The sequence below is a fragment of the Micromys minutus genome (assembly GCF_963924665.1).
Source record: "Micromys minutus genome assembly, chromosome: 5".
In the NCBI taxonomy this organism is placed as follows: domain Eukaryota; kingdom Metazoa; phylum Chordata; class Mammalia; order Rodentia; family Muridae; genus Micromys; species Micromys minutus.
In genome coordinates, this window is record NC_137974.1 from 59634801 (window position 1) to 59656370 (window position 21570).

The window sequence follows — 21570 nt, forward strand, 5'->3', positions numbered from 1 at the left end:
AAGAAAACTGGAGCCTGAGGAGATTTCTGAAATCCACCAAGCTGAAATAGGAAATCTGTACGTCTGGAAGTGAAGCTTTGACAGGGTGGTTTTAAGTGGGAAGGGTGGGAGGCTTTGGGGGGAATGTTAACTTATGTGTGAGATGTCACCAGAGTGGATGGAGGGAAGGAAAAAACTTAAAAACTTGATCTAATTTTTAATTGCTGGTTGTGGTGACTTTGGGGGATCACATGTGGCTTGCAGTCTGTGGGAACTTTGCTGTTGGACTAACCCACCCCCCACCCCCAATCCTGTCTCTCAAAATTGACTAGAGCAAGTGCTGTGCTCAGCCCCTTCTTTGATATTTGTTTTATGATTCAAATTCCTCATCCAGAGATTATTCCTCACACCCGTAACCTCATTGTGAAGCTTGGAAAGATGACTTCCAGCCCTTCTAGGCTGTGGTAAAAATAACAGATAGATATAGGGCTGGATTACTAGTAGATGTCTTCTTCAAAGCAGGCTATGGTTTGAATTCATGACCTCTTCACTACTTATACATCAGAGAGGAAGCATCTACCTTGCCAAGATTTAGGTCCACAGCAGGCAGGTGAGCTTTCTACTAACTGGCTGCCCTATGAGTCCTGGGGACAAATTTTAAGTAAGCCTCTTCATCCTTTTGAGATCCAAGAACAGTGCTTTGTATACAGGCTTTTGAGCAGGATTTCAGTGGTTTTTCAGTGGACTGGGTGCATGCTGAGACAAACAATGGCTTCAAAATATTAATTAGAACTAAGAGTTTTGCCAACAACTAAGACATTTTCAGAAAAAGCAAGATGGAATAAAGGGTTATAAATCCAATCTATCTATCTACCTGTCTGTCTGTCTGTCTGTCTGTCTATCTATCTATCTATCTATCTATCTATCTATCTATCTATCTATCTATCTATCTACCTACCTATCTATTGTCCTCCATCTTTGGTACATTTTAGTATCACCTGGTGAAGACCGTTAAAAGGTTCTTCAGCTTTGAATCAGAACACAGGAGGTGAGGCCAACAAAAATTCCCTGTCTGACAACCCAGGGTCACTTTGCCCATTAAGGGCCAATCCTTATGCAGCCCAGGCAATGTCAAAGAACCACATTCTTACAGTGAGATGATGTGTTGAGCCACTTAGCGTCTTCTGCTTGTCTTTGTTTTCCCAAGTGCCGCTTCCTAGACTCCACCTTGGTGTTCGCTTCAGCTGCTGTTTGCCCTTCCCTGTGTCTGGCCCTCAGCTGGATTCCTGCCCTTTTTCTGTTATGATGCTGTCAGAAGGGAGAGTTTTAAATACACCACTGACTGTGCCACCCCATTAAACAAACAGAACAGAACAGAACAACAACAACAAAAAAGCCGGAATGACCTTCCTTTACACTTATTGTGAACGCTGGTGACCTGGCCCCTCCCACTTCTGAGTTCTCATCTCAGGCTATGGTTCACACTTTTGTCAGGCTCCATATCTGTCAAGTCCTCAAAGAGACCACACTGTCTCTTTCCCAGGAACTAGATACCTGCTGTCTCTTTGCCCACCCTGTTAACCTCACACAGTTACCTTCTGGGCTTCTGCCTCCTGACTAGGTCTTGACTTAATCACCATAACGTTAGGAAAGCTCTGTCTGATGCCCAGGTTTCTCCTACCTTCTGTTCCTATTGTGCCATAGCTACTCCTTATAACTTACCACAGATGAGAATTTGCTTAATGTCAGTTTCTCCTTATCCAGCCATAAACTCCAGAAAGGAGGGATTGCTACTCCCATTTTTATCTATCACTAATATTCCTAGAGCCCAGTACAGTACCAGAACAGACAGTAGTTTTCAATGGATGGATAAATACCTAGGGCAGGGGGCACACATCTACCTGAATATAAATGTCACCATGCCTGGGAGGGGTGACACTCCAGGTACCCTATCTGGCCAATTTGATGGACACCAGCTCAACCTGTATTTACTACACCCACATTGATTTAAACTGAGTATCGTGCTCCTTGGCCAGTACCACATCCTAGTTCAGATTGTGAGCAGACCCTTTGAACCTTACTTTTCCCTTCTGTCCTCTTTCCCAGAGAGGTCCAGGCTGGGGAAAAACTAAGGCCGGCTTAGATGTGACATATGCCAGAACCTCCTGAGTCTTCTCTTGGGGTTCTCTTTAAATACGGACAGCCTGTCCATTTCTGTCTCATGCAGCCCAGTGTTGATATCAATACAGACATACCTGTCATCTCTTACTGAGAAGCACAGCTTGTTTCTGATTTTCACCACTTCCGCTTCCTGTTCTAAGATCTGATATCTTTGGCTGCACCTACCATTTCTTAATCTCTTCCCTGCTCTTGTCTCCAGGGATTCATTAAGCCCCACTTTTGCATTGACAACCCCTTGGTTTGTCTACGTAGCACCCAGTTTTATCCAAATGGCTTGCTGCTCTTTCCCAAAATTTCCATTCATGGCTCGATGAATCAGTGGGTTGGTTTCCTGCCAAGTGCTTCTGTCTGCTAGCTTTCTTGGTTCGGGGACCAGATGAAAAGCCAGAATCCTATTCTCGGGCCTTCTCTGGCATGAACCAATCTGTGATGGAAGGTACCTCTCTGACAGTTCCCACCAGCTGTCTTTCATAGTCATCTCAAGTCAGCAACTGCATGGCTTCCGTCCTTTCTGTTGGAAGTGCAGTCTCCAGGCAGGACTGAGCTGGGAGCTCACTTTCCAGAGCAGGAATCACAGAACTTTATAGGCAGGAAACACTCTCCCATAGCCATTCTTATTCTGAGAGAACAGCAAGGCTCTGACCATGTAGGTTGCTGGTCTATGGCAGCACACACATAAGTGGAGGAGCTATTCGTGTTTAGAGAGAGCTGGTCGTTCAACACGAGGATATGAATGGAGTGAGACAAACCCATTCTGAGAATCCAGTCTAGCTGGAAGGGTTTGTGGAGAAGGCATAGCACGTAGCCTTGAATATTCCGTGTACACTGTTTTGAACTTTAAAAGCATAAAAATACGGGTGAATGTGAAAATATGTCTATTGTGACAGAAATGTGAGGGAAAGAGGGCAGACAGTGATTAACTGTTAACATAATTGGCCATGTTTAACCCTAGTAGTTAGTGGTCAAGGGGCAGGGCTCTAAAGTGGGCTGTGTTTACACTTCAATTTAAATAGTCCATTTTTCTCAGGGAATACCTGAGTTTCACACAATCCTATTTGAATACCGAGCAGGGAAAAGTGGATAAATGCTAAGAGCTGACGGGGCGGGGGAGCGCCAACTGTGCTCCCCATCTGTAGCCGTGGCCACGGCAGACACACTCAGTGGAAATCTCCTCCGTTGTCTTGTTTTCCAGGCACATCTGTAGGCAGTGCCAACAGGAAGGACGTTTGTGTGCTAGCCCAGGCTTTGCCATGGTTCCCTGTTTCCTTTCTTCTCTATGAGAAGCTCAGCACCACGTCCAGGATGTGTCTCCTTGTGATTCTTAGGAAAACCAACCATTATACACTCATAAGTGACCAAAGTATTTATCTAGGAGGACTTGCTGCCATCAGCCGAGTGATCTGGTTCCCTTATCTCTCTCCTACTGGGCTTCAGTAAAGCTGTCTGCCCGTCCCACTCCTTCCCCTGACATTAAGAAAGTTCCACATGTTTTCCTATAGCCAGTTTGAAGGGTCTCTCCCTCGTGTTTCTTATTCTTATAAGGTTCAGTCATACAGACATGGGATTGTTGTTTTGGACGTTTTGAAGGCAGACAGCCCCTCACATATCAGCCGAGGGAGGGTGCAGCTGCCCTCTGCTCTACTTCCCCCCGAAGGCAGCCTGCCTTCCTGGTGTCCCTTTGGATGAGTGGCTGTTTGCAGTTTTGCTGATGGAAATCAGACACCCAAGCTTCCCCTTCCCAGTTGCTGTTCAGCAGCATGGTTCTGGTGCCCTCTATGCTGCCATGTTTGGGGTTTATAAAGAGGAAGGCAGCATACGTGTTCTTTAGGATCTCAGAGGTGAGGCAGGGACATTGTTGGAGGTAGAGAACTTAGAAAAACTGCTCTGTCATGGCACTTTATGGTTCACAATGGTATTACTGCTGGATATTCCTGGTGGCAGGCAATCTAGAGCTTGCTTCCATGCAGCTGGGGGCTTTTCTTTCTGCACTCATCCGTGTCTCTAGGACCACCCACATCTCTGTTGCTCTCTCCCCTCTGCCATTCACCATTCCTGTCCATCATGCCTGTAAGGACAACAGGCAACAGGCCATTATTGGAAAGACCTGATTTTTCTCTCTCAAATTTATGTTAGAAGTCAGATTTGATTTTCAGTTCCTGCTAAACTCCTTTTTCTTAGGCGGCAGGAGTTTGTGAAAAAGTAATGGTGAAGTGATACTGTAATATGTTTGGGATAATTTGCTATTTCAGATTTCTCAAGCACTTGAGAGTATGTGCTCATAAATTGTAATGCTAAAGGTTTTGTTCCTAAGCATTAATATTTGTATAAAAACATCTACACTTTTGAATGCAGTGAGGAATTTTGGATACTGCAAGTTGTAGTTTTAAAGCATCACAGGAATATCAAAAGTTTAACAATGACTGGAGACATGGTTCAGTGGTTAGGAGCATTGCTACACTTCCAGAGGACCCAGACTAAGTTCCCAGCACCCACAACCATCTGCAACACCAATTCCATGGGATCTGATGCCATCTTTTGGCCTCCTTGGGGACTACATACATTTGGCTCAGATACACACATGCAGAGAAAACACCCATACATATATAAAATAAGATAAATAAATCTTTAAAAACAAATCTTAAGAAGCTCAGCATCAGTTTTGATTTCTGTTGATGTCTAAAGAGAGATTTTTTTAGATGCTTTTGTGTAGTTTCCACTCACCCAGGATGTAACCTCCAGGCACTTTAAGGTTTTGGGCTTCAAAATCAACACGATTCTTAGTTTGAGGTCAGCTCCTGATGCTTTTGTCCTATTCCCGAAGACCCAGAAGAACAAGCCACACCATGAGGCTCTGGTGGGTTTAGACAAAGGCACTGAAGGCTGAGCTGATTCATGGGTAACTAGGTCTGTTGCAGAGCTAGGCTCTTTATTGTCCTCAGTCGGGATTGTAGTGATACCTGCTCCAACTCATCGGAGTACAGAGCGAATCTCAGAAGGCTCAGGTTTCTCTAGCAAGTGCTGTTCAGAAAGCACTCATGAGAACCAGTTAAGGTGACTTATCTTCACTGTAGGCTTTAATCACTGTATATACACACACATTCACACACACTAACATACATACATATACACACTAATGCACACTTAAACATATATATGCATACATACACACAACTCCTGCACAAGAACACATACACACACTCATATACACATACATATACAAAAACATACACTCACACATATATACACAGTCATACACACACAATCATATCCACAAATAAACACACATACACACATGTACACATACACACACATACATAAATATACTTGTGCACACACACATATGTTGTTATCATATATTTAAGTTAGAATTACACATTCTTAGGAAGCAGATATTTTAGCTCTTTTTCTCTCACAAAACCAGAAAGTAGGAGGCTATGCTATTTGAAGAGATTGGAATTTCTCTTCCTGAGATGAAACCAAGTTCAAGAAGGAGCAGGGTCAGAGACAAAGATTCAGGATATCTGCATGGCAAGCAGAGGCAGCCTGACCACGTGCTGAGTGAGATCTTCACAAGCTTGGGAAGGAGCTGTTTTGTTTCTCCCTGTGTTGCTGATGGAATTGAAGCTTAGCCAGGCATGTCCTTTGTCTAGTCAGTGGTCCAGAAATGGAACCTGTGAGATCAATGGTTTGCTTGCCCATTCACTTAGTATTAGGTAAGGCCTGAGATGTGGCTACTCAGAATACACCCCTTCAACATGAAGTTGTTGTTCCTCATACCTTATCTAGTGAATACACTGACGGTTCACATGCTTCATTTTTCTTTAGTCTCTCTTGTGCCTTCCCTTGCCATTGTCATATGATCTTAGGCTGAGGACTGACCTTGAAGAAGATTGGCTGAGCTATAGCCAATCCTCTGAGAGACAAAGGGCAAAGCGTTCTTCCCTTGTTTGGTGTTAGTGAGAACATCCTTGGGAAAGGCTTCCACTCAAAGCAAATTTGTTCTTTAATGGACCGTTCTAGTTGATATTTTATGTACGCCGAAATTCTATGTAAAACCTTCTCAGTATAATAGAGCTCTTTCATAAGCTTAAGAGAAATTTAGAATGATTAACTATGACATTTTATTATTATGGCATTTATTTAAGCCACCCGGAGTCCATTGCTGAGTGGCTTGCCTGCTCAGTGCATGCATTTAATTATACCATCCGATCTCAGAAGTATTTAAGAGCTGCGCATACAGAGAGATAGTCCAGATAGTGTAGAGTCAGATTTTTATTTCTTTGATAATGGTGCTGATTTGCCGTTTACTGTATATTATTTGATTTTGGCCACGAGGGCTTAATTCAGAGATGGTATTGCCACCTTCATTTAAAACGGGCACCTCTATGAAGGATGTCCTACATCACAAGGTGGAGCCTGCCCACGGGGGTTGAAAAGTGCAATGATTTTCACATAGGTTTTAGGAGTTATCAAAATGCTTTGTTGTCGCTTGGTCCCCCAGCTGTGACAGTAATTATTACTGTATCCATTTCACTGGCAGGACCCTTTGGCTACTAAATAGGTGCCAGGAGAGGCAGATAGCGCATCGGGTCTGGCATGGTTCCTGTCATGCTCATGAAACCCAGTCAGGATCATTGTTCCCATTTTACAGATAAGCCACTGAGGCTAAGTGTTTAAGTGACCTACTCAACACAGCAGAGAGCTGTAAACCTAGCCCAGTCTGTCTTCATAGCCAGTAGGCATAGCCACTTGGCGACTATAGCTTCAGCGTGCTATGCAGCTGATATCATGTAGCTACACAGCAGACTGGCCTTCCACTGCGCACTGTCTTACTAGAAGGCCTGTTTATTTCTCACACTCTTGGGCCATTTCTCTGCACAAGGAAAACAACCAGGCTCACGTCACAACCAAGCACCCTTAATCCCTCCGTGATGTATATGTGCTTGTTAAAGTTCACATTACATCCCTCAGTCCTCCGTCCTCCTCCCAGTATCCCCCTCACATAGTCCCTCCCTCCTTCTCTCTGAGAAGAGGGAAGGTACCAGCTCACCTTAGCACATCAAGTCACTGCAGGACTAGACACATCCTCTCCCACTGAGGCCAGTTACAGGAGCAGGATTCACAGGCAGGCCACAGAGTCAGGAACAGCCCTGGTTGTTGCCTGCCCTTACCCTCACCCCACCCCATGAAGGCCAAGCTGCATATTTGCTACGTATGTGCAGAGGCATAGGTCCAGCCCATGTATGCTTTTTCGATGGTGGTTCAGTCTCTGGGAGTCCCCAGAGGTCCAGGTTACTTGTCTCTGTTGGTCTTCTTGTAGAGTTCCTGTTTCCTTCCTGTCCCTCAGTCCTTCCCCACGTCCCCAGCTCTTCCACAAGACTCTCCAAGCTCCATCTATTGTTCCTTTGTGATGTTTTAATCACCATCTTCATTTCTTGGTTTTTGTTGGGATTTCCTTCAGTTTAGGCAGGCAGGAGTACTGCTTGCTGAGGAAGTTGTCTGGCACAGCTAAATCTAGACTTTGCAAACCTAACTTCTATTCCTCCAGATCCTCCTCTTGTAGCTGTGTGGCGGTTGTTCCTTTCATCTGTTGAGAATGTGCTTGACTCCAGCCCCTTGCCTTTACAAGACAGTTTTCCTGCTCTGTAAGGAGCCAACCCTCCCCCATCTGAAGATGGTTTCCCATTTTCTCTAAATAGCAACTTACATTCGTGGTGGAAGGCAGAGTTATATCAGCATCTGAGGATAACAAGGACCAGTCACTCGGAGTTGAAATGCTGCCAATCTGTCCGATCTCAACCTTGGGAGTCTTAAGGCATAGAAATTCATTATTTTTAACCATCAAGTATCTCTTAGACTTCTGAAGAAAGTTTGTTATTATTAGGGCTGCCTTTCTCTTGAATCTCAAACTCAGGTAAATGTTTCCTAAAAGTTGAGTTGAGGGTGTCCCCCCATATCTATTAATGTCAGTAAACATCAGATAAATATCCAGATGTATTTAATTATTTCCACTCAAGGAAGTATGTCCTATTTAGATAATCTTTAAATAAATTGTTTCCAAACTGAACAAATAAACAAGAAATAGCTGAAACTCAACAGCTTCAACTGCATAGAAAAAGAGGCTTTACAAGAAAAACTAGTCCAGGAAAAGTCCACATTTTATATTCATTTATATTTTGAGAAATAAACCTGAATTGACTGTTCAGATATGTTTTTTCTTTTTTTTTTAAATTTTTAAATTAAGCTGTTGATTTTTCAAAGAATAAGAGTCAATGGAGAGTTTGATACCTGTCCCAAATGCTACCTCTGATGTGTTTTAAGTATCTTTTGTTTGCTGTTTGTTAGCTCTGTTTTAAGACAGGGATGTAGGAACGAGGGCTGCAGGAATGGCTCCGAGAATTGGGTCGTATACTGCACGTGCAGGGGTATGGAAGTTCAGTTCCCAGCTGGTAATGGAGGGCTTCCAACCCTGCCAGCTCCAGCTCCAGGGGATCCAATGCCCACTTCTGGTCCTGCAGGTACCTGCTTTCATGTTAGCACTTGAGGGCATGCACGTACACGCGCGCGCGCGCGCGCGCGCGCGCGCACACACACACACACACACACACACACACACAGAGAGAGAGAGAGAGAGAGAGAGAGAGAGAGAGACAGAGAGACAGAGAGACAGAGAGACAGAGAGACAGAGACAGAGAGACAGAGAGAGGAGAGAGAGAGAAAGAGAGAGAGAGACAAAGAGACAGAGAGTGAGACTTAAAACTTAATCTTAAGAAAGAGATGGTGATACACTGTCAAAGTCTCTTCCTAAATAGTTTTCCGTGCAATCTCCTATTCCCATAATCAGGTTATTATAATAGTCCCTTTATGGACTCTGTGTGATCAGGGCCAAGTGGGGGCCCAGTTATAAACAGTCTAAAGCCTATCTATATGCAAATGCCCCAACTGTCCTGTAAAAAGCCAGCTCTGTTCGTGTTTAAAGTTGGCAGAACAATTTTTAAGTTTGTATTTAAAATCAATTAAGTGAAATTTGCTTATGATTCGGTTAGTTTAATCTTTTGAGAAAGATTAAAACACAGTCTCTATGTTGGAAATAACAAGTTTGCCTTCTTATCTCTGTCCAAATCACCCCGAACACACCTGATTCTACCTAATCCAGGAAGCTATGCAGGGTTGGGTCTAGGTTGTACTTGAATGGGTGACCCCTTGGAAATACCAAGTGGTATAGGCTCAAAGGGGGAAAACAAAACAAAACAAAATAGCCTTTTCTTTCCTTATACAAATGGATGCTGGCCTTTTAATAAACCTCTTAGCCTTCAGCTTCCATGTCTTGGAACCCCAGTGGAGATGACATTGTTGGATCTCAGGAATCAACCTTCTTCAGTTTTCTGCTTAATATTTTTATCATCAGCAACTGTAGGAAGCTCTGAGCCACAGCTCAGACACATGACACTTGGGGGGGGGGGCGAGTAAAGCTTTTTTCTATTCTTCTGCTGGCCTCATCTTCTTGCTGTCAGGAACTCATTATGTTTGCCCTTAAACTTGGATGTCAACATAGCTTTTTCAGTATTCAATCACGGATGGTTTTTAAATTGACTTTTTGTCTTTTCTCAAAGGTTATTTTCCATTTCAGCTTTATCATTAGATAACTATCCTGCTTTCCTCCTTTGTAGTCAGTGAGGATGCTACCTCTCCTCTGTTCTCTTCCCTATCCTTGTCCCTTGACTTCCCCATTAGAAAATGCCACTCCACTGACTTCCAGTGAGAAAGCTCATTGCAGGAGAAGCACAGAACCAGGCACTTTAAGATGGAAGAAGCAACCCCCAAATATGGCAGCCAGATGAGCAACAGTTAAAGGCGCAATCTCCATCTTTTGGCAAATTATACAAGTTAGTTGGTAGAAAAAAAAATATATAATTTAAAAAGTGTGCTCAGGGAAGGATAATTTTGAAAACACAGAAAATAAAATAAATTACGCTTTTTGAAAATAAGCAAAGTGGATTGTTTTCTAAATGGCCACTGGACTTCCCAAATAGAAATATTTATGCATAAGAGAGACAAATGGGCCTTATGCTCACCCCCACACTTCCCATTTTGTCATGTTCATTGAAACGTCAAGTCTAGAGAGCTCTGGGCTTTTTGAGGCCTAAAAGGGAGAGGCTGTGGGAGATGTTTCTTCTTATTATTATTTATTTTAGAGTCTAGACTTTTCTTCTGTGCTGTGTCTTAAGTTTTGGGCTGCATGGTTTTCAGGCTGCAGTGGCTGGAATACTGGACTGGTTTTGTGTTTCATCTTTTCTTTCTTTCTTTCTTTCTTTTTTTTTTTTCTTGCCAGATCCCAGGCAGACACAGTCTTCCCCACCGTGGTCCTACGACCAGTCTTACCCCTCTTATCTGAGCCAGATGACATCCCCGTCCATCCACTCCACCACACCGCTGTCTTCCACACGGGGCACTGGGCTACCTGCCATCACCGATGTACCCAGGCGCATTTCAGGTAAAGACCAAGCTTTAACTAGAAGACCACCCCTGCAGAGGGGCGGGGGTGAGGGGTGGTGGTGGATCAAGCCTGGCTTATCTATGCTGTTCACAGTCACTGTCTTATCGGGGACAAGTGACATCAGGTACTCAATTCTCTGCATTTATGGGGCTATCAAACACTTGAACATTCTTAATTCAAGAGGTGCAAAATCCACCAGAGACGGCATGCTTTTCTTAAGATAACCTTCAATGTTACCCAGTTAGTGCCCTGTTGAGTTGTATTCTATTTGAGGGGTGCTGTCTTACAGCTAGGACCTTCTTCCAAAGGTCACATGCCTAGGTCTTCCTCTGCTTGTAAGACAAAGGACAGACTGATGGTTCACCCTCCATTCCTAAAGCCCGGGCTCCACAATAGCTAGTTCCAAGCTAGTTCCAATACTTACGAGAGAGACCTAGGCATTCACAGCACTGAGAGCCCCAGTCGACCCTTGAAAGGCAGCATGCAGCAGCTCAAGACCGAGGCACGCTGTCACTCTGTGTGGCAGCCCCCCACACTCACAGCTTTATCACCTCAAAGACACCCAAAGCTTGGGGATCATAGTGGAAGTGTGTGTCTGAAGTGACCTGGCCACCTTCTTCTCCTGCCTGTAGAATCTAGCAGAGGGAGCCAGAAAATTACAGTAAAGACTTCTGACAGACATGGAGAAAGAGAAGCTAAAGGCCCTCATCCAACCATACGAGTCCCATAAATAAGGAAAGCAGTCTCTCCACTCACTCTGATATGTACCCCACCCTCATTAATAATCAGATATGACTTCACAAGGCCACACAGGCACTGTGTCTCTTGTCATCATTTGCCAGCCTTTAAGCCCCAAGCACCTGTTTTACTCCTGGCCAGGTTAATGCCTCTCTCTCTCTCTCTCTCTCTCTCTCTCTCTCTCTCTCTCTCTCTCTCTCTGTTTCTGTTTCCATCTCTCTCTCTCTCTCTATCAATTCTCTGCAAAGCTCGGAGCCGCTACTCTCTCCGCTGAGTCGCCACTGACAAGCTGAAGCTCCACCAGCGGGCTTCCATTAGTCCACTCTCCTTTGTTTCTTTCAAGTTGGGAGGAGGGAAGGCTTTGTTTCTCAAGCGAGTAGCAGGAAAGGGCTCTCTGGGCCCAGTGCTTCACATTTTCTGCAGCAGCTGGACTCTCCCGGGGTGAGTAGGGATGGGAGACGGTGGAGGGAGAGCTGGAAGGTTCTTTGGATAACCATGTTAACCGCATTTTATTGACCAGTGCTGCCTGTGTTTATGAATCACATGACATCTCTTGGGAGCTGGGCCAAGGATAGTATAGTATAGATATTTCGTTTTCCTCTCTTGACTGAAATCACTATCTCCTTTGGGCAAGACATCAATCAGGAATACAGGAGAGGAAGAGGAAGACACACAGGGGGCTAGAAATTGCACAGGGGTCTGGGATTGACTTGATTTTGATTGTCTCACCAGTATTTGAGATGAGGAATTGGTTTTACATAGAACCAAAGTTCCTCTTGGACTTGTGCAAGACTTGTGTGCCTTTAGAGACCCTTTGGGCTTCCATCAGGCCAATCAACCTGTTGAAACAGATTTTTTGCTCTCTGACCAAGCTCCAGTGGGGATGGGGCGGTGGCTCAGCCTTTAAGAGCACCTGCTGCTTTGAAAGGACACAAGTTTGTCTCCCAACACCCACACTGGGCAGATCAAAACCACCGATGACTCCAGTTCCAGGAGATCTGATAGCCTCTTCTCATCTTCTTAGGAGCCAGGCACACACTTGGTACACATACATACACTTGGGCAATTACACACACACAAAGAAAATGAAAGAAGTAAATCCGTAAAAAAGGAAAGAGCCCCAGAGGACAATTGTAGCTGTAGAGACACAAACCTACATCAGTTTGTTAACAAGGTGTGTTCATATATAGATTCACCATGGAAACTGCTGTATACAGCCTTGAACAGATGACCACCCAGTGGGCTAGGCATCAGGGTTTGCCATTCACAGATATGATGTGGATCAAGCTGGTTAGTTTGTTCTTGTCACTTCAAGTATTTCCATGAAGTGACGTTATAGCTCTTTCTATTCTTCAGAGGAGGTAGGAGCTGAAGTTGACTGGTTATACAGCTGTTTATTGATCTTAAGCCAAAGGCAGGAATGTGCCCCTACTTTATACTGGTTTAAAAGGCAGTTCAGTCCAGTTTTGTCTTCTTCTCGGAGCATCTCAGTGAGTCGTGACTAGTAAAGGAGTAACACGGAGCCAAGGTGGGAGGTTCTGTATAAACATTACAGAGAACAGAAAATCCCTCCTGTCAGTGTGTGGAGAAACAGGAAGGAACAGGCAGCTGTGGACTGTCAGGATCCGGGAGAACCCTCCACCTCCTGACCTAGCTCCTGGTCGTGGGGCTGTGCCTGAGCCGGAGCACTTCCTGATGGGCTCAGATCAGACCTTGAGGAGGGAGTGTCTTCGGGATCATATTGGAGAGACCATACTTTTGTGGGGTACTAGGGGCTGAATTGCACAATTTCTACTTTGCTATTATTCACCTCATTATATAAAGCTGTCCTCAAGATACAAGAGACTGACCTTCCTACAAATGAGACTTGAAGGGTTTTTTTTTCTCTCTAGAAAATAGAACCCTTTAGATGCCTATGTGTACCATGCCTAGTCCTCTGGTCTGTCTAACATAGACAGTTATCATTTGCCTCTAATATGGACAGCTCAAATGCTAACTTCCATCACCATACCCCAAGAAGTCCCATGGTCACCTTCATGATGCTTCTGGGCCACATCTCCCCATCCAAAGAGATACACAAAATACTTGCTGATGTTGTTAGGCGACCCACGTTTCTGCCTCACACGAACATCAGGAAAGCTCCTTAACTGACTAAGACTTAGGTTATAAACCTTTATTAAGAACTGGGAAAGTATGCACTATTCAGGACAGACCTGACACACAGCATGTGACATCATAGCTGATACAGGAAGCTAAATTGTTTTTAAAGTTGTATATCTGTATGTCATTTGCAGGCAAGGCTTGGCTTAAGTTAACTTACTAAATAGCAAGCTAACTTTTTAAAGGAGATTATTTGCTTAATAAAAGTGACTCCCCACAGAATATACTTAAAACAGAAAGGGGATTTTGAATATTTAAATGAGTTAACACTCCTATGGACTTAAAAGAATCACTTCATAAAATATATATCACATAGAAGAATTAGGAAAATATTTACATTATTATTATTAATATTTGCAATAAATATTTGCAGAACTAAACTCTGGACATTCATAAAAGTCTCTAGAGTATCAAGAGAAAAATCACATAATAAATTGAAAATCTTAGGTTATACTTATGTTTACTAGGGGTGGGAGGGTTCTGTTCCAAGAACAGAAACAATTAGAAAGATGAGTTTCTAAGAAATTACAATTCATCCTAAAATGCTCTTCAAAAGAGATTGTACCTGAAGAACACTAGAGGAGCGGGGTTCTTTTCCTCTTGTGTGTGCCCTGGCCTCTAACTTTTCAAGTGTGGATTCAGTTCTAGAACCTAAGGAATTATGCCCTTAGTACACTCCGTCTATGTTCCATAGCTTTCTTTCTGGAAGCCAGGCAGGAACATGGCAAGATCTACTAAAATGATGGAGGCCTGCTACCTGTGCTCCCCAGTTTATTACAGAGAAAGCAGTATTGCTAGATGCCTTGAAGTTCATAGGCACAACATAAAAGATCAGGGTGTTTCCCCTTACTCTCAGGCAGCCTTAAATAGTGCTCAAAGATCAAGAGTTGTTTACAGGCTTGTAAGCAAACACTGTTCGATTTTCATCTAGCTGACAAAGGGGTCCTTCCTTAGAGTGTACTCAGTTCAGTTATCAAGTTAGCTTATCAGACACCAGCCTGGTGACTCACAGCAGCTCTGGACACCCAGAGCTTCTTAACCCACCTCCTATATCACAATAACTAAGACCTTCTACAATAAACTAAGTGTGGGAAGCATCCTGACCACAGGTGGCTTGAAAGTGACCTCACCTCTTGACTCTCCTCTTTAAATATCTTAGTATCAGAAGCAGTTTCGCTCAGCTTTGAAAGGCCGTCGAAGAGCCTTCCATCTTAGGGGTTCTCAGTTGCGTCCCTGTGATATTTCCCAAATTCAGCACAGTAGGTATTAACCCAGTTTTTTTAAAAACAAAAGTCACTGACAATTATTGTATCAATACCACAAGATAGAGAAATTGCCAGTGGGGAACTGGAGGACCATGTGATCATTCGAGATGTGTCAGGAGGATCAGCCCATGTAATTTAAAATCCAGTGGCATCTGATGGAGCTCATTTAAAAGATGCTCTCCATGAATCAGGCCCTGTCAAGTTTCCTGAGTCCAGACTTTAAAATTAATAGCTCCAGTAGTGTGTCCCATCCACAGGAGCCCTGACTTCTGCACAGCCAAGAGGGAGCAATGCCTCTCTCTTACAGAAAAGAAAAAAAGAGAACTCCAGCAATTAACACTAATAAACCAAAAAGTTAAAGCAACCTTAATAAAACACGAGCGATCCTCCATTTTTTCCTGTGGACCTACTTCTGTATTAAGAGCCTGTTTGGTAAACACCTCTGCCACAGCAGCCACGGACAAGTAATTACGTTCTGAGAGCTGCTCTTATTTTGAAGAGGGTCTCTGTTTAAAGCCATAAAGGGGGAAGTTATTAAATTTAATGGACCCTAAACAAAGGCAAGTCCCATGTGTTCACAATGGCATGTCCCATATTCCTCTCCTCACATCAGTGGAGATTGAGCTGGGCATTTTCAAATTTGTAGGTCAGAGTTCATCTTGCCTTCCCTAAAAATAGTCTGTCTCCCAACAAGAGCAGATGGCATTTTAATCCCTCTTGAACCTCAATTTACTCTAGTGCTGGGAACAAAGACCTGGTTTCCAGTCCTACCCTGTCCATCGGAGGATGCTGGCACAGGCTGTAAGGCTGACTGAGCCTGTTTGCATGACTCACTGCAGTTGTTTGTAGTTAGCCTTGGGTACCCAGCTCAGAGTGTGACCTGGGTATGTGGTTTGACTCTTACATTTTAAAATACATAGATCTAGTCAGTTGTTGCCAGGGCAGGGTGGGGGTGAGATTTACCTTGGACACTCGTGCAAGCACCCACACAAAGGGCAAAGATCTGTAAAAGAGAGGGGTATGCTTATGCTGAGACAACAGGCACATGGTCACACAGTTTTCCATATGGTTTGAGGAAGCCTCTCTCACAGGAGTGTGCGAACCCTCTCGCCATATATACTGATTTTCTCGGGACACGGTGGCTGCTGAGGTCCGGGAAGACCATGGGAACAGTTTAGCTGAAGAAAACCTGGTTTTAGTTTCAACGGCACTAGGAGTCTTTGTACACTTCTCAGATGTGTCCCTTGGCTTATTGTGTCTCAGTGGCTCCATGGAATGAAGTGACTCAAAATTGCTTATCCGTGTGTCTTAGAATTTTACAAGGAGGAGGGAAAACATCAAGGCTTGCCAAATAAACCTCAGGGAGAAAACCAAGTTGTATTATTCCCTTTGAAAGCATGTATCTTTTATGTCTTGCTTTATTACAACTGAATATCGATACACTGTTATGACATTGAGCACACAGTCTACCTTAGGGCTCAGCTTGCCATTATCCAGTTCTGTGGGCCTTGCCAATCCTATAATATCATGTACCCCACCACTGCAAACTAATAGAGGACAGGTTTCCTACCCTATCCTGCCCCCCCCCACCACCCAATAGCACTCTGTCTTCCTTCTTCCATGGTCCTAGAAAACATAGATATCTTTACTGTGTCTATGGTTTTCGAAATAATTGAGATTAAAAATATATATGGTAGAAGAATGCAATATATTTTATAGAAACATAAATATTCTTTCTGCACCTCCTGATCTTCTTTTGCCATAAACTCTGTTCATGACATTTTTGTTAGAAAACCTTTAAACACACACACACACACACACACACACACACACACACACACATACACATACACACACATACACACACACACACTCCTCATAATTTGGCCCGTAGATAGACTGCTTTAGGTGATTGTTCATATAGATGCAAACGCAGAATGGACTTAGTTAAAATCATCGTCAATTTATGTGCTTTTTACCTGCATTTGCTGCTCCTGGGTAGAGGTGTTTATTCCCTTCCTTTGTCAGATACCTGGCATCCCCAAGAACTCACTGCTGCTTCCCACTCCCTGCCAGGGCTTTCCAGGCTGGTGTGCACAACCCCATGGCTTCCTCCCAGGCTTCTGACCTCCAACCTGCACTTTCCTCTTAGCAAACCTGGCCTCGAGCCATCTCTAAACTGCCCATGCCTCTCCAGTGTCCGTATCTTTCTGGGACGATATATAGTGCATGCTTACCAGCTTCTGAGGAAACCGTGGTCCATCTCTGCTGCTTCTAGAAAACTTACCAGGGAAGCTGCATGGTTGTTTTCAGTCACATACATTACACAGAGCACTCTCTTCACTCAAAGACATGCGTTTCAAGAACAGTGGCTATGTCTTCCGCATTCTTGGATCATTGTAGCCTATGGTATTGTAGCCTGGCATACAGTTGGTGCTCAGTGTAGTACAAGGAAACAACAATGCGCAAGAAAGAAGATAGAGAGAAAACAACAAACAAAGACAGGAAGAAAGACAAGAAAGGCTTCTGCAAGAATTCTGAGCAAGGGTGGGCACTTGTTACCAAACCCGACAACCCATGGACCCTAGATGACATTAGGGAGAACTCACTCCTGCAAGTTGTCCTTTGAACTCCACATTTATGCCATCGTATGTGTTTGGGTGGGGGGAAGTCATGCAGACAGACTGACAGACACACGCACACACACACATACATATATAAATTAATGTGCTTAATTAAACAAGGAGGGGGGAAGTTTGTTTCACCTGGAACAACAAAAGGACAAAACTAGAGAGACTTTTTTTGCTAATAAGGACAGGAAATGACACGGCCGAAGTGTGCATAAGCAGTATATATTTTTATCTCCAGCTCCTTTTGCAATGTGTTTCATATTTAGAGCACATATCAAGACTACATCTGTTTCCAGAACTTTCTGCTAACAGTTAGTAATCATGCCAAAACATACTCTAGGTCCAACTTGAAACTGAAGGATCAAATAGAATTTTTGATTCCTAATTTTGGGTCTGACATTAATTACGGCCATCAGGCAATAAAGTGTCAGGGACTTTTCTGAGAAAATGATGGACATCTCATGAACTCAGTGGTGAATGGAATGAGATGCTGCTCTTCCAGAACAGAGCGAATGCTCTCTCTTCGACAACTGTCATTTCTCATGGAACTTCACTCTTCCTGGTGCCACATTTTCCTGAGGTTTTTCACATAAGGTTTTATGTCACCCTGTGGTCCCAGTTAGGGACCCCTGGGTGTGCTACCATTGCCTTTCTTTATGCCTGGTACTCAAGAATCCAACCCCATCTTTCCTCAGCCTCTGTGCTTACTGACTGCAATGGCTGTTTGTTTAAATCAGGTGTTTTCCACCTGCTAAGAACGCCTGAGAGTTAAGCTGACACCCTACGTGTTGTCAGCCCTTTACATTCCTTCTTGGGTTGGATGACTTCCTTCACTTACTTCAGGTCACTTCAATAAGTGGCTCCCATGTCCCTGAAATGTGCCAAGGCAGGCAAGGAATGGCAGACAGAGAGAGGAGAGTCTTCGTGTTAGAGAGACATCATCCTTCTCTTCCAGGAGACAAATCATGGCCAGCTAGGAGATCGATCACAGTCATGTTGAGATGCAGCCCAGGATAGGCCAGCAGAAGCCACAGATGCTTGGACACTTAGTGAACAGAGACCTCCTGCTCCGCCCTTCTGCTCTACTAACTTATACTTGTAAGCAACTGAAAGCTAATGCCTTTGGGGAATTAAAAACAGTAGATATTTTTTCTTAATAAAAGATTACCCTTTTATTCTGAATTAATGATTTTATATTTGCAACTTAAGAAGTTGCCTATATTATGTTTGGCTTCATAACAATTTTTATAATGATTTTTTTATATCTAACAGGAATGCATGAAGTCTTGCCTTTCCTTAGCTAGATTGAAAGCTCCCTGAGGACTCAAACCAGGCTCCATGATCCTTTTCTATCTCTGTAATTCCTACTTGCACACCCTGCTTGCTTGCATATATACCCTTGGAATGCCCTTACCTTCAGCCTGAAAGTCTGCCCAATAGACAATGCTGTAGGCCTAGGGGCTCAATATACTGAGGGTTACTTGAGACTAGTTATGCTTCTAGAGATGGGGTCCCAGGGGCAATGAATTGCTCTTGCCATTTACCTGAATATCATAGTCTGTAAGTACATATATTCCAACAGGAGATGTAGTGTGGAATCAGCCGACTTCCTTTTAAAAAATTTATTTTATATATAAGTACACTCTAGTTGCTTCAGACACATCAGAAGGGGTGATGAGATCTCATTACAGATGGTTGTGAACCACCATGCAGTTGCTTGGATTTGAACTCAGGACCTCTAGAACAGCAGTTAGTGTTCTTAATCACTGAGCCATCTCTCCAGCTCCTCGACTTCCCTTAATAAAGTGAAACAATGCAGTTTGAACTGTGCTTTAACATACAGGAGCCCATACATTTGTAACTCACTGCAGTTAGAATAGACAGACGTGCAAATACTCATGACATGTGCCTGAGTTTGCTTTCTGTTGCTATGGTAAGCACCATGACCAAAAACAACTTAGGGAGGAAAGTGTTTATTTCATTATATACTCCCAAGTAACAGTTTATCATCGAGGGAAACCAGGGCAGAAACTGAAGCAGAGACTATGGAGAGATGCTGCTTAGTGGCTTGTTTGTTTCCTATGGCTTGCTTAGCCTGCTTTCTTAGGTATCTTAGGGCCATCAGCCTAGGAATGATACCACCCACAGTGGGCTGGTCTTTGCACACCAATCATTAAAAAAGACAATGACCCACAGACTTGCAAATGGGTTAGTCCAAAGGAGGCAGTGACTCAGCTGAGGTTTCTTATCTCCAGGTGACTCTAGCCCGTGTCTCTTTGACAAGAGCTACTTAGAACAAGAGGTGTGTCTCTTGTCTATGTAAATAAATACAAACCAGGGCCATGCATTCTAGGAAGAACAGAGACATTGAAGTCCCTTGCTCTTGGCATTGCTGCCTCATTGAGATCTGACTTCTTAACAAACAGCTGTACCTCATAGTTGGTCGAGATGCTTCAAGCTCTCTCTCCAGCCAAAGCGGTCTGGTTCTAGCTGTCTGTGTAATTAGTAATAGTGCTATAATTAATGGAATAATAACAGCTAAAACAATGGTTCAAAACACATCCCACTCTGTGCCAAGGAGGATATGGAGTCATGATGAATAATCAACACATTGATGTGGTTGGCCACAGTCAATCCGTGAATAATTAAGAAGAACCCCTTCTAAAGAAATAACTGTGAAGAAATAAAAACAGACTTAAGGGAAAAAATTGATAATAGTGTTGTGCTTGTCATCATTTAAGAAATTGACCCATGTGCTCCTTGACTCTACTTTAGGAAAATACTATGTAATCATTATGGTTTACAGGTTCATAGAGAACTGACTACATGATTCTCAAATGGAGAGTTTGGTCTGCTGGGCATTTGACTGAGAAAGTTAAAGTTCCCTGACCTCAAAAATTGCCAGGTGTCAAAGAATCCCTTGAAAGGTTAGTAAGACTTCCCTGGGCCTCTTTAATTTAATAAGTAGTTGAAGCCTTTGAATAGGGCAGTGCCTCTCCAAAAGGGGCATCGAACCCAATGCCGAGTAAGGACTAGTTGCTCAATCAAATTGTGTTTACATGGTTTGTCAGGAAAGCATTTTTCCCATGGAGCAGGCACATGCCACAGCCACTGACCAACCACAGCATCACTGAGAGCGTACTGTGCTAGGAGACTCTAGGATTTGAAGACTGTCTTCTGAGTGTGCCTCTGGGTTCTTGAGCTGATGGTTGAATTTCTGTGAATCTTAGTTTTCCTCATGAGTGAGCAAAATTTGTAGGGCTAGGTATTTTCTAGGGTCGATCATAGAGCTTTGGATGTTGGTGACTGCAAATTAAAGCCAGAAAGTATAGGGTTTTTTTTTTTAATAAGGGAAAGATGTAGTAATCATATCAACAGTAAACCAAATACACTGTCTCTAATCCCCATGAAGGTGAGGGGGAATAATTCATCAAAAAACTCAATCACCATTAACACGTTCCAGTAGATGTCCAAGAAAGCTATGCTTTGGCATTTCACTTGATTATGAGGGCTAATTAATACCCAAAATGTTGAGCATTCAGATACTATCGACTGATCCCAGCTGAACTGCTGCTTCCTAATGTAGGGCCTCGGAGGTGTCTGTATCAGAATCCATAGACAGACTGCACACTGAAGACTTAATTCTTTTTTTATTAAGGAAGTTAGCTTTGTTGTCACATTTGCATGACTTTCTGTGGCTGACTTGTGTTTGTTCTCTTAAGAGTGAGTGCCTAAAGTGCAGGAACAGCTGGTTCTCCCTCGAGCCGAAGCCCCTCTCTATAACCTCAGCTGCTCAGGCAGGAGGCAGAAGGATCATTTGAGACCACAGATTTGAGGCCAGCTTGAGGAACACAGACCCTGATCTCAAAAATGACAAGACAAACAAAAGAAAGAACAAATTACTCTTGGAGAATAGGTGAGAACAGAGGACAGACCTCCACTGATTAGATGTAATCACAGATGCAGTTAAGGGAAACGTGATTTTAATCCTAATAGCACTCTTGCTAAACAGTTGATGTGTGTGTGTGTGTGTGTGTGTGTGTGTGTGTGTGTGTGCGCGCGCGCACGCCAGTGTGCAGGTGCCCCACAGAGGCCAGAAATCCTGGATCCCTTTTATAGG

General features: G+C 43.5%; 1 protein-coding gene across 4 annotated transcripts in view; it reads left to right on the forward strand.

The window, feature by feature from the left end:
* Positions 1–21570, forward strand: part of RUNX2 (RUNX family transcription factor 2) — a gene marked incomplete at both ends in the record, with an annotated part of 201627 nt that overhangs the window by 158365 nt on the left and 21692 nt on the right. For all 4 annotated transcript variants that reach the window (XM_080917249.1, XM_080917250.1, XM_080917251.1 and 1 more), the window contains one exon: positions 10493–10654. In XM_080917249.1, the coding sequence (XP_080773375.1) occupies positions 10493–10654 (162 nt within the window). The remainder of the gene's footprint in view (positions 1–10492; positions 10655–21570) is intronic.